The following is a 14,085-nucleotide window of genomic DNA, read 5'->3' as shown; positions in this document are numbered from 1 at the left end:
ACAGTACTGTGCAAAAGTCTTAGGCATGTATGTAGCTTACTGTATTTGTCAACGTGGAGATGAAAGCGGGTTTGTAAATCTGGCGGGAGTAGAATGCCAGGGGCCGGTACGACACACCCAGTCCTGAGACAGCAGGCAATGTTGTCTGATTCCAAACAAATGGTTTATTGGTCATTACAGAATGTCTCTCTGGTGCCTCTTGCTCCCCCCCCCAACTCTCCCCCCCCCCCCACTCTCCTCCCCCATTCTCCCCCCTCTCTCCCCTCCCCAGCCCCTTTTCCACTCTCAGTCCACAATAGAGACCCGTATCATAGAACATAGAAATCTACAGCATATTACGGGCCCTTTGGCCCTCAGTGTTGTGCTGACCATGTAACCTACTCAAACTCAAGTTTATCGTCACTCACATATGTCATGAATTTTTTTTATGCAGCAGTAGTACAGAACAAAACGTAAAATGACTACAATACTGTGAAAAGTCTTCAGCACCCTAGCTATATTTCTGATCCTAACGCTTTTGCACTACTGTGTGTCAGTGGTAATAACTCCAATGATACTAATGATACAATGAGACTAATGATAATAATGAGGTAATGACTCCAGCAACGACCATGGACACCTTCACAGCCATTGCGCAACCACCAACTGCGACGCCAGCCTTGAACTCCAGGCCGGGTCTTTATGTGCTGCTGTTGTGACTCCCGTCTCCCCTTCCCCCACCAATACTCTGCAAACCCGTCTCCTTCAGATCCCATCGTCAGCTCCTGGGTCCTCAGAGGCTCCATCTTCCTCTCACCCCAACCCTCCCCTCTCCATTGACACCCCCAGCCTCCCCCCTCTGATCCCAGCTCTCAAGATTCCAGCCTTGAACTCCAGGCCGGGTCTTTATGTGCTGCTGTTGTGACTCCCGTCTCCCCTTCGCCCACCACCACTCCGCAGCCCCGTCTTCCACAGATCCCACCATCAACTCCTGGGTCCTCAGAGGCTCCATCTTCCTCTCACCCCAACCCTCCCCTCTCCACTGACACCCCCAGCCTCCCCCCTCCCCCCTCTGATCCCAGCTCTCATCCGTGCCGGGTCTTTACCATCCCCTCCGACCTTCAACTGTCGGAGGCAGAACGCTCTGTTCTCAGTAAGGGCCTCACGTTTGTCCCCCTTCGCCCACACCTCAGTGAGTTCCGTGTTCGCCACGATGCGGAACTTTTCTTCCGCCGTCTCCGTCTCCGAGCCTAATTCTTCGGCAAGGACTCTTCCACCCCCACCAATGACTCCTTCTCCCGTCTTCAATCCTCCTCTTCTTCATGGACACCCCGCTCTGATCTTCTGCCTGCTCTGGATCTCTTTATCGCTAATTGCCGACGGGACATCAACCGTCTCGACTTCACCGCACCTTGGCCCCATTCCAACCTCACTCCTTCGGAACGCTCTGCTCTCCACTCCCTCCGCACTAATCCTAACCTTATTATGAAACCCGCCGATAAGGGGGGTGCTGTTGTAGTCTGGCATACTGATCTCTACCTTGCCGAGGCACAGCGACAACTCGCGGATACCTCCTCTTATTTACCCCTCGATCGTGACCCCACTAAGGAGCAAAAGGCCATTGTCTCCCACACCATCACCGACTTTATCCGCTCAGGGGATCTCCCATCCACTGCTACCAACCTTATAGTTCCCACACCCCGCACTTCCCGTTCCTACCTTCTACCCAAGATCCACAAACCTGCCTGTCCTGGCCGACCTATTGTCTCAGCTTGCTCCTGCCCCACCGAACTCATTTCTGCATACCTCGACACTGTCTTATCACCCCTTGTTCAATCCCTTCTGACCTATATTCGTGACACTTCTCACACTCTTAAACTTTTTGATGATTTTAAGTTCCCTGGCCCTCACCGCTTTATTTTCACCATGGATGTCCAGTCCTTATATACTTCCATCCCCCATCAGGAAGGTCTCAAAGCTCTACGCTTTTTGGATTCCAGACCTAATCAGTTCCCCTCTACCACCACTCTGCTCCGTCTAGCGGAATTAGTCCTTACTCTTAATAATTTCACCTTTGGCTCCTCCCACTTCCTCCAAACTAAAGGTGTAGCTATGGGCACCCGTATGGGTCCTAGCTATGCCTGCCTTTTTGTTGGGTTTGTGGAACAATCTATGTTCCGTGCCTATTCTGGTATCTGTCCCCCACTTTTCCTTCGCTACATCGACGACTGCATTGGCGCTGCTTCCTGCACGCATGCAGAACTCGTTGACTTTATTAACTTTGCCTCCAACTTTCACCCTGCCCTCAAGTTTACCTGTCCATTTCTGACACCTCCCTCCCCTTTCTAGATCTTTCTGTCTCTGTCGACAGCTTATCCACTGATGTCTACTATAAGCCTACTGACTCTCACAGCTATCTGGACTATTCCTCTTCTCACCCTGTCTCTTGCAAAAATGCCATCCCCTTCTCGCAATTCCTCCGTCTCTGCCGCATCTGCTCTCAGGATGAGGCTTTTCATTCTAGGACGAGGGAGATGTCTTTTTTTAAAGAAAGGGGCTTCCCTTCCTCCACTATCAACTCTGCTCTTAAACGCATCTCCCCCATTTCACGTACATCTGCTCTCACTCCATCCTCCTGCCACCCCACTAGGAATAGGGTTCCCCTGGTCCTCACCTACCACCCCACCAGCCTCCGGGTCCAACATATTATTCTCCGTAACTTCCGCCACCTCCAACGGGATCCCACCACTAAGCACATCTTTCCCTCCCCCCCCCCCCTGCATTCCTCAAGGATCGCTCCCTACACAACTCCCTTGTCCATTCGTCCCCCCCATCCCTCCCCACTGATCTCCCTCCTGGCACTTATCCGTGTAAGCGGAACAAGTGCTACACATGCCCTTACACTTCCTCCCTTACCACCATTCAGGGCCCCAAACAGTCCTTCCAGGTGAGGCAACACTTCACCTGTGAGTCGACTGGGGTGATATACTGCGTCCGGTGCTCCTGATGTGGCCTTTTATATATTGGCGAGACCCGACGCAGACTGGGAGACCGCTTTGCTGAACATCTACGCTCTGTCCGCCGGAGAAAGCAGGATCTCCCAGTGGTCACACATTTTAATTCCACATCCCATTCCCATTCTGACATGTCTATCCACGGCCTCCTCTACTGTAAAGATGAAGCCACACTCAGGTTAGAGGAACCACACCTTATATTCCGTCTGGGTAGCCTCCAACTTGATGGCATGAACATCGACTTCTCTAACTTCTGCTAGGCCCCACCTCCCCCTCATACCCCATCCGTTATTTATTTTTATACACACATTCTTTCTCTCACTCTCCTTTTTCTCCCTCTGTCCCTCTGAATATACCCCTTGCCCATCCCCTGGGTCCCCCCCCCCCACCATCTTTCTTCCCGGACCTCCTGTCCCATGATCCTCTCGTATCCCCTTTTGCCAATCACCTGTCCAGCTCTTGGCTCCATCCCTCCCCCTCCTGTTTTCTCCTATCATTTTGGATCTCCCCCTCCCCCTCCCACTTTCAAATCTCTTACTCACTCTTCCTTCAGTTAGTCCTGACGAAGGGTCTCGGCCCGAAACGTCGACTGCACCTCTTCCTAGAGATGCTGCCTGGCCTGCTGTGTTCACCAGCAACTTTGATGTGTGTTGTCAGTGGTAATAAACCTGATTCGGATTCTAGTAGCCAAAAGTATAAATCTGTCTGCCACATTTGGCCCTGGACAACTTGGGGTTGACAGAAAAACATCAGAAAAGCCCATGTTTTTTTAAGAAAACAAAGCTATTGTGTAGTTAGAAATGAGATTTTTAGCAGTCAGGATATCAGTTTTGTTAATTCTAACGAAAAGACGCGGCAAATATTTTTCTTTCTTTTGTGTTGAGCAGTGGCTGCTGTTAACATGATAATCTGAAATCTCTGCAGGTCGGGCGATAAGACACAGCTCTTCAGGGACCTCACTGACTTCCCTGTAATTCAGCAAAGGAAGCAGGAAATTCAGGGGGTGCTCTCCCAGCTGCGGCAACACCTCAGGGAGGTTCGCCTGATCCTGAAACGACCATCTTTAGATTACAGTACTGTTTCGGGACAAGAGGTAAACCAGTCTTAATGATGAGAAAAGATTACGCCAATTCTTGGAAAGGAATTCACTGAAGTTCAGTCCTTTGTTCAATAGTTCTATAGTTCCATTGTCCATCAGAGAATGTACAAGTTACAACCTGAAATTTTTGTTCTTTGCAGACATCCACAAAAACAAAAGAGAACCCCAAAGAATGAGTGATAGTAAAAAAAAAGTTAGAACCCCAAAGCCCCCTACTCCCCCCCCACGCATAAGCGGTAGCAAAGCATTGACCTTCCCCCACCCCCATTTACTTCAGCAAAAAGTCATTAGCAGCCTCCATCCACCAACCAAGCAAGCAATAGCAAAGCTCCCAAGAAAGACCATGATCTGCAGTCCAACAAAAACTAATTGCTCACCGGACAATTTGACATGCTGCAGACTCTCTCTCTCTCTCCCTAATAAAGGGGCAGGGATGTTTTGTAACAAAAAACCTTTTTTGTTAACTAAACAAAAAAGAAACACTTGCTGATTTACAGTGTTAAATTCTGCCGTTTTGCTTTTATTCCCCTCCCCTGAGTTCTCCAACTCGAGAATCGGCAACAAACAGAGAGAGGGAGATATATATAGATACATATCCCCATATTCCGTTTTCTCTCACTACGCTTCAGTTGGCAGCATTGGCTTCTCCGCAGGGCCACAGAGCCTCAGGTCCCCGAAGGCCCGCTCAGCTTCTAGGCCATGTCCTTGGGATATTGAGAAAACACCTGAGTGAGCCCTCAGAGCAGGAACCAACGTGGTTAAGAACCGAAGTTTGAATGCCGCTGCAGATCAGTGCCTTCAACAGAATCCCATCCACCTAGAAAATGAAGAAGAGAGACATTAAAGATAGAAATTAAGCTATTTCTGCAGATGAGCTGGAAGAAGTTGCTGTCTAGTCTTCACTGTTATAGCAGTGCGCTTTTGAATTTTGCTAAATGGAAAAAAAATGATCATGTAGAACTTTAACCTTAAAAAATAGAACTAGAGGTTATGGGTTAAAGTTGAAGGTTGAATTATTTAAGAGGAACATGGACTGCTTCACTCAGAGAGTGGTGACAGCGTGGAACAAACTGCCAGTGGAAGTGGTGGATTTGGGTTTGATTGCAATGTTAAAAAGAAATTTGGATAGATACATGGATGGGAGGGGTGAGGGTGAGGGCTGTGATCCAGGTGCAGGTAGGCAGAAAAACAGTTTGGCATGGTCTAGATGGGCTGAACTGCTATAGTGCTGCATGTCTCTGATACCAATTTTAGACAGGTATTGCAACGTGTTTGATAAAGGGAAGGGATTCTGCAGATACTGGAAATCCAGAGCAACACACACAAAATTCTGCAGGTCAGGCAGCGTCTATGGAGGGGAATCATCAGCTGTTGTTTCAGGCCGAGACCTGTTTATTCCCCACTGTACATGCTGCCTGACCTGGGAAGTTCCTCCAGCATTTTATCTATTGTAGATAAAGGTTGAGATGGCCAATTAGTTTCATCTGTTTTCTATCACTTTAGCAACAAAGGAATAAAAAAGTATCTGTCATCTTGAACCATTGTCTAGATTTCTTTACTGTTCTTCTATCCAGTGAGTCACTAGGCAAATTACATGAATTACAAACGTTTGTACATCCCAATTGTCAAAAACAGTGAGACTTGCAGAGACTGTAAAACCTTAACAGAAAGGTCAGGATGTTTTGTCATGAGAAATTTATTGAGATATCAATGCATTTAGCTCCTTAAGGCTGTAATAGTTATGGTTTAGTCCAGATAGTTATCTTCAAATTTGTACATGGGGTTTTGTGATCCTGTACTTCTGAAATAACACTGAACAAATTTGAAAGGTGAGAAGTTTATCAATTTTAACTGACTTTAAGAAGAGTAGTCAGGAACTATTGTGTGATAATGTATCTGTTGTTCTTAAGTTCCTTTAAACAATGTTGAGAGGTGTATTTGCTAATTACAATGATCGTTAAATTCAAGTTGGGTTAATTGTCGTATGCACGAATGCAGGAATTCACTGGTGCAGTGAAACTTGCTGCAATATTAGAGGCACAACAGGCAGAAGAAAAACAAAAATGCATATTTTCCATAAACTGTACAAGAAAAATCAGAATTAGTACCAAAAATTAAACAAAATCAAACGTTGTGCAAATGAATCATATTGTTACTGCATTGAGGTAATGACTAGGATTTTGCTGGTTGATTCAAGAGTGGAATGGTCAAAGGGGAGTAACTGTTCCTCAACCTGTTGATGTGGCACTTCAGGCTTCTGTACCTCCTGTCCAATGGTAGCTGTGAGAAAGTCGCATGATGTGGGTGGTGGAGCTGTTTGATAATGGACGCTACCTTCTTCCGTAGATACTACAGATGGCAGAGAGGGATGTACTCATGATGTCACTGGACAGAGTTCACTACTCTCTGCAGATTATTGTGTTCCTGCCCTGGAATTCTGGAATTACCATACCAGACCATGGTGCAACTAGTCAGAATGCTTTCACTATTGCATCTCTGGAAGCTTTTGAGAGTGTTCAGTGACATGCTTAGCCTCCTTAACCTTAAACATTGGTATATTTTCCTCGTGGTTGCACGGCTAGGCTAACAATCCAGACTTGAGCAGTCAAAGCATAGTGTAACATTGATAATGCCCAAAATTTATTGAGTGAGTCCACAAACATGAACATATTGGGCTCACTTAGAACATGGACAAGTCTTAATTAGGTAAGACAGTGGTTGTATTTTATTAAGGGTTTGTGGAGATTTGTTATGTCCACAAAATACTAGTAAGTTTCTGCAGATGTATTCTAACTGGCTGTATCACTGAGATATGGAGTGGTGGGGGGGGTGCCTACTGCACAAGATCGAAGTAAGCTGAAGAGAGTTGTAAAATTAGTCAGCACCATCATGGGCACTAGCCTCCATAGTATCCAGGACATCATCAACAAATGGTACCTTACAAAAGATAACGTCCATCATTAAACACCCCCACCACCTAGGACATGCCTTCTTCTCACTGTTACCATCAGGTAGGAGGTACAGACACCTGAAGGCACACACTCAGTGATTCAGGAACAGCTTCTTCCCCTTTGCTGCCTGATTTCTGAATGGACATTGAACCCATGGACACTACCTCACTACTTTTTTATTTCCTATTTTTTGCAATACTTATTTAAATTAACATATATATAATAAAAAAACTTTTTTACTGTAGTTCTGATTTTTTCTATTGTGTATTGCAGTGTACTGGTGCTGCAAAGTTACAAAGTTTATGACATATGCCAGTGATATTAAACCTGATCTGATTCTGACAGAGTGGAATATGAAAAGTAAAGGTTGAATTGGCTGAGGAACTTTTTCTTGTCACATTTCTGTCTGACTCACTGGGCATTTCCAGGGTGGCTTTATTTTTAATTTCTTCAGGTTTTTGTATTATTAAAGACAATGCAACAATCATTGTAGGTGTAATTTCAGACCGTTGTTTGTATCATATGAACATAAAACGCTGAACAGTACAGCGCAGTATGCGTCCTTCAGCCCATGATGTTCTGCTGACCTCTTAATAAAGAAATAATATGTTTGGATTCTTTGTGAGGCTGTAACAGGTTACGTAGTTCATTTGTGGGACAGAATGCTCTCAGATCCGTCTGCCTACTTATTCATTTGCTCAATCAGCAAGCTGGTCAATTTTCATGCTTTTTCTACTGAAGGCTGTGGGAATTGGGCGGGGAGTTCCGAGTGGATTGAGAGAATAGTTTATATTAACTACTTAGAAACACAATGGATACTGCAGATGCTGGAAATCTTGAACAACCTGCATGAAATGAGAGAGAAACTCCGCAGGTAAGACCGTGTCTATGGAGAGAGCAATAAACAGTCGATGTTTCGGGCTGCAAGGCCATAGGAAATAGGAACAGAATGAAGCCATTTTGGCCCATCGAGTCTGTTTTGCCATTTCATCATGACTGATCTATTTCCCTGTCAGCCTCAATCTCCTTCCTTCTCCCCGTATCCCCTCATGCCCTGACCAATCAAGAATCTATCAACCTCTGCCTTAAATATACCCAATGACGGCCTCCCCATCAGCCTGTGGTAACAAATTTCACAGATTCACCACTCTCTGGATAAAGAAATCCCTGTCCTCCCCATTCGGAAAGGACGCCCATCTATCCTGAAGCTGTGTCCTCTCCACATCAGCTCTGTCGTGGCCTTTCAGCATCAGATAGATTTCAGTGAGGTCGCCCCTCATTTTTCTGAATTCCAGTGAGTAGAGCCCAGAGCCATCAAATGAATGATCTCGTCCTAAACATCGACTGTTTATTCCCCTCCATAGATGCTGCCTGACTTGCTGAGTTCATTCAGCCTTTTTTTTTGGGTGTTACTATCTACATATGGTAGGTTCTGATAATAAAATCATTAGAGCTTTTACAAAGTACATTTTTTTTTATTTTGAGGTCTTGATATTTCTGGATTTTTGGCATTTATTGTCCGTCCCTCCTTTCCATTAAAATGAGGAGCTGGGAGTCTAGGACTCTGAATAGAAGGACATCCCTTTGGAATGGAGATGAGAAGGAATTTCTTTAGCCATAGGGTGGTGAGTCTGTGGAGTTCATTGCCACAGGCGGCTGTGTTGCCCTGGTCATTGGGTATATTTAGAGCAGAGGTTGATAGGTTCTTGATCAGTCAGGGCATCAAATATTAAAGGGCAAAGCAGGAGAATGGGGTTGAGAGGGATAATTAATCAACTATGATGGAATGGCTGAGCAGACTTGATGGGCCAAATGGCCTAATTCTGCTGCTATATATTAAAAAAGTATCATCCACATTGGAATTGTCGGCTAGATACATGTGGTAAATTTTATGGCGAAGAAATTTGGTGAAGTACATGGGTTTTTATGAGTATCTGGTAGGTTTTTGTTGTTGCTTCTAGATTAGATTTTTTTTTAAAATTGCAGATTTAATTATCCCAGCTGCCGTGGTTAGATTTGAACTTGTCTCTAGATCACGATCCAAATGTCCAGCTGTTTGTCTCAGAACCTGAGCACCACATGACTGTATTTCCAAAGATTAATGATATAGGTTCATATTGCTTGTGATTATGAACAAGCTTTACAAGGATTACGAGGAGCTTGCTATTCTCGGGCTTAAGCTGAATGAAGCCGAATGTTTATCTTCAAATTCCTCTGCTCCGGCCAGAAAGGTTTCAGGACAGCAAATATAACTTGCTCCTTAGTAATGAGCTTTTGAAAATGGATTTCATTACCGAGAAATTAGTGTGAATTAGAGCTTCCTCTTTGTGGTTTCTGTTATATGATACCAAGAAGTACATTTCTTCAAATATTTATCTTGGTTAATAAAAATATCAACTTCCTCTCTTTTCAGTGAAACGTTACTTTGAATACTGAATAGTACAGTAGAAGATCAGCTCTTTCAGACTGCTATGTCTGTGCTGAGCGTCAATAAATCCCATCTGCCCGCCTGAGACCCATGTCCCTCTATTCTCTTCCCTGCTGCTTTCACTGCGGGTGGCCATGTAATAGAGTTGCTTTGGAAACTGCCAAGTAATTGTTCTCATAGGTACTTGTGCAGCCATATTCTATTAAACAGCGTGATAGCCTCTCATACTTCAATCCCATCGAAACCAACCGTAGGATATAGGGCATCCCACATCTGTACCATTGTAAGTGGTAGCGCGATCGCTCGAGTTCAGTATGATGTTCTCCTGAGGGGTTGTCTATTGGTGGGGCTCAGGTGGCTGTAGAGGCTGATCTGGGACCACATATCCTGGTCATGATCATAGTCATACTTTATTGATCCCTGGGGAAATTGGTTTTTGTTACAGTTGCACCATAAATAATTAAATAGTAATAAAACCGTAAGTAATTAAATAGTAATATGTAAATTATGGAATAAGTCCAGGACCAGCCTATTGGCTCAGAGTGTCTGACCCTCCAAGGTAGGAGTTGTAAAGTTTGATGGCCACAGGCAGGAATGACTTCCTATGATGCTCTGTGTTGCATCTCGGTGGAATGAGTCTCTGGCTGAATGTACTCCTGTGCCCGACCAGTACGTTGTGTAGTGGATGGGAGACATTGTCCAAGATGGCCTGCAACTTGGACAGCATCCTCTTTTCAGACACCACCGTCAGAGAGTCCAGTTCCATCCCCACACCATCACTGGCCTTACGAATGAGTTTGTTGATTCTGTTGGTGTCTGCGACCCTCAGCCTGCTGCCCCAGCACACAACAGCAAACATGATCGCACTGGCCTCCACAGACTCGTAGAACATCCTCAGCATCGTCCGGCAGATGTTAAAGGACCTCAGTCTCCTCAGGAAATAGAGACGGCTCTGACCCTTCTTGTAGACAGCCTCAGTGTTCTTAGACCAGTCCAGTTTATTGTCAATTCATATCCCCAGGTATTTGTAATCCTCCACCATGTCCACATTGACCCCCAGATGGAAACAGGGGTTACCAGTACCTTAGCTCTCCTCAGGTCTACCACCAGCTCCTTAGTCTTTTTCACATTAAGCCGCAGATAATTCTGCTCACACCATGTGACAAAGTGTCCTACCGTAGCCCTGTACTCAGCCTCATCTCCCTTGCTGATGCATCCAACTATAGCAGAGTCATCCGAAAACCTCTGAAGATGACAGGACTCTGTGCAGTAGTTGAAGTCCGAGGTGCAGTATGGGCAGGAGTAAGTGGTGGCTGTGGTTAGTGGTTGAGTTGAGTTGACTGGTTGTTCAGTCTCTCCTTTCACAGCTGTCCCTTGTTCCCTGTGGCACAGTGGAGGTCGCTGTCATGTTTTCAGCTTCTTCCTGAACAGATTTCCTCCAGGTGTGTCTATTGAGTGTAATGTCTTCCCAGTTTTCAGACATAATGTTCAGTTTCTTCAGGCTGATTCTAATGTTACCTTTGAAGTGTTTCCTTTCCCCATCAGGAGCTCACTGACCTTCCTTCCCTCAGCTGGGAGCAAAGGATCTGTTTGGGGGGGACATGAGCTGGGCATCTGAGTGACATGACCTATCCATCGGAGTTGGTGTTTCTTTGTCCTGGTGGAGATGCTATTCGTGTGATCTCCTGTACACTGGTGTTAGTGCGGCTGCCCTTCCAGCTGATCCGTGAGATCTTTGGCGGTATTGTTCCACCAAAGGCAGCAGAGATAGGGGAGAGAGTCAAAATCATTTTTCCTATGGAAGGAATAATAAAAGTACAGTATTGTGCAACAGTCTTAGGCATTTATATAATATATATAGCCAGGATGCCTAAGACTTTAGCACAATACTGTATTTGTCAACATGGAGTGGAGAGTTTGTTCACCTGGTGAGAACAAAGGAGTTGGGCAGAGGACGCGGGAGGGGTGTGGGACAAGTGGCAGTGAAGGAGTGCCAGGGACGAGGGGTGGCACCGGTTCAGACACAGCCAGCACCGAGACACCAGACAAGGTCATTTGATTCCAAGCAACTGGTTTATTGACCATTACAGGATGAACACTGTTCAATATTGAACATTAGTGACAAAATATGAATGTTATAACCCGGCAGGGGAAGATGGTAAATAACTATTCATGTTAATTGGCTCTCATGAACACTGTTTGTTACATTACTGCAGAGGTGTAGCTACCACATGGTGGGGCTTTGTGTCTTTTCAGACGTTTAAATGCCTGTCGAGCCATGACTCACTTGTAACCGAGGGGTAGCCCAAGGAGGTTGGGCTGGAGAAACGGTGTAATACTTGGAATCAATATCATGTAATACATACAAAATGCTATGTTCCACCAGCATTTTGTGTGTGTTGCTTGAATTTCCAGCATCTGCAGATTTCCTCGTGTTTGCATCAATATCATATGATTGATTGGAAATGATAACAGTCTCCTTAGAATACTGTCTGACCTGCATATGCCCATCATTTTTGATTCCAGATTTCCAGCACCTGCAGCTTTTTAATGACAATTCAGCTGGTTAGTGTCAATATTCTAACACTGAGACCTGTCAGTGTTAGAATATTTTTAGAATCCCCTACAATTGCAGCTCCAGCTGTTGCACCATTGTCAACCAGCCAGGCCCATTATGGTGGTACTGTAGTCTTATCTTCAGGTGCACTGGTGAGGCGCCTAGTATGCACAGAGTGTAAAAATAATTATATGATTTGCATTTTATCTTCTAGTTTCTTATAGAAGTGAAAAATTCTCTGCTGCACAGCGTTCCGTCAGAATGGACAAAAATTTCCAGGTATGTAATAGTAGTCAGAAGTGGGTAATTTTTACTATTTTCAGGTATTCATAAAGCTGTGATATTGCTAATAATTGCCAAAAGGTCACCTAAACTTGGACACAAAAGGCTGGAGGAACTCAGCAAGGAGGCAGCATCCAGGAAGGGGAATATACAGTCGACGTTTTGGGCTGAGACACTTTATCAGCACATGCTGCCTGGCCTGCTGAGCTCAGCATTTTGTGTCTTTTGCCCCAGTTTTGCAGCATCTGCAGAATCTCTTGCCTCTGGAGCTGCTTTTCTCTCCCCAGGGCCTGACAGGGTGTTCCCTCAGACCCTGTGGGAGGCTAGTGCAGAATTTGCACAGGTCCAGGCAGAGATATTTAAAACATCCTTAGCAACAAGTGAGATATTGGAGGATTGGGGCATAACTAATGTTGTTCCATTGTTTAAGAAACAGTCTAAGATTAAACTGGGAAATTAAAGACCACAGAGACTGCCATTAGTTGTGGGAAAGTTATTGGAAGATATCCTAAGAGGCCTGATATATAAGTATTTGGATAGATATGGACTGATTATGGATAGTCAACATGGCTTTGTGCATGGTTGGTCATGTCTAACCAATTTTATTGTTTTTCGAGGAAGTTACCAGGAATGTTGATGCAGATAAGGCAGTGGATGTTGTCTGCATGGATTTTAGCAAGGCCTTTGACAGGAATCCACATGGGAGGTTGGTCAAGAAGGTTCATTTGCGCGGCATTCAAGATGAGGTAATAAAATGGATTTGGCATTAGCTTTGTGGGCGAAGTCAGAGAGTGGTAATAGATAGTTGCCTCTGACTGGTGGTCTGTGACTAATGGTGTGGCACAGGGATCAGTGCTCGGTCCGTTGTTGTTTGTCATCTATATCAGTGATCTGCATGATAAATTAGTAAACAGGATTAGCTAATTTGTGGGTGACACCAAGATTGGGGCCATGGTGGACAGTGAGGAAAACTATCAAAGCTTGCAGTGGGGATCTGGACCTTCTTGAAGAATGGGCTGAAAAATGGCTGATGGAATTTAATTGCAGACAAGTGAGAGGTGTTGCACTTTGGGAGGGCAACCAGGGTAGGTCTTGCATAGTGAGCAGCAGGGCACTGAGAAGTGTGGTAGATGTGAGGGATCTGGGAATACAGATCCATAATTCCTTGAATGTGACATCACCGGTAGATAGGGTTGTAAAGAAAGCTTTTGGCACATTGGCCTTCATAAATCAAAGTACTGAGTGCAGAAGTTAGGATGTTACATTGAAGTTGTAAAGAGACATTGGTGAGGCCTAATTTGGAATGTTGTGTGCTGTCTTGGTCACCTATCTACGGGAAAGCTATCAGTAGGATTGAAAGGGTGCAGAGAACGTTTACAAGGACTTGAGGACCTGAGTTTTAGGCAAATGTTGACTAAGTTAGGATTTTATTCCCTGGAGCATTTAAGAATGTGAGGAGATTTGATAGAGCTATACAAAAGTGTGAAGGGTATAGATAGGGTAAATGCAAGCAGGCTTTTTCCACTGAGGTTCGGTGAGACTAGAACTAGAGAATCATGGGTTAAGGGTGAAATGTGAAATATTTAAAGGGAACAGGAGGGGGAGCTGCTTCACTTGAGAGTGGTGAGCGTGTGGAATGAGCTACCAGACGAAGGATTGGGTATGCGTTTGATTTCACCATTTAAGAGAAGTTTGGATGGGTACCTGGATGGGAGGGCTATGGTACAGGTGCAGATCAATGGGATTAGGCAGATTAGATAGTTCTGTACAGACTA

At 45.0% G+C, this 14,085-nt stretch overlaps 1 protein-coding gene across 1 annotated transcript in view; it reads left to right on the top strand.

Moving 5' to 3' along the window:
- msh3 (mutS homolog 3 (E. coli)) overlaps positions 1-14,085 on the top strand; it is a 265,620-nt gene that overhangs the window by 92,959 nt on the left and 158,576 nt on the right. Inside the window, exons 15-16 of the mRNA XM_072281028.1 lie at positions 3,918-4,086; positions 12,243-12,307. Coding sequence (XP_072137129.1) covers positions 3,918-4,086; positions 12,243-12,307 — 234 coding nt within the window. The remainder of the gene's footprint in view (positions 1-3,917; positions 4,087-12,242; positions 12,308-14,085) is intronic.

This window comes from Mobula birostris, chromosome 17 (assembly GCF_030028105.1).
Source record: "Mobula birostris isolate sMobBir1 chromosome 17, sMobBir1.hap1, whole genome shotgun sequence".
Taxonomy (NCBI): domain Eukaryota; kingdom Metazoa; phylum Chordata; class Chondrichthyes; order Myliobatiformes; family Myliobatidae; genus Mobula; species Mobula birostris.
The sequence above is the reverse complement of the archived record's forward strand: the minus strand, read 5'-3'. Positions and strand labels throughout refer to the sequence as shown.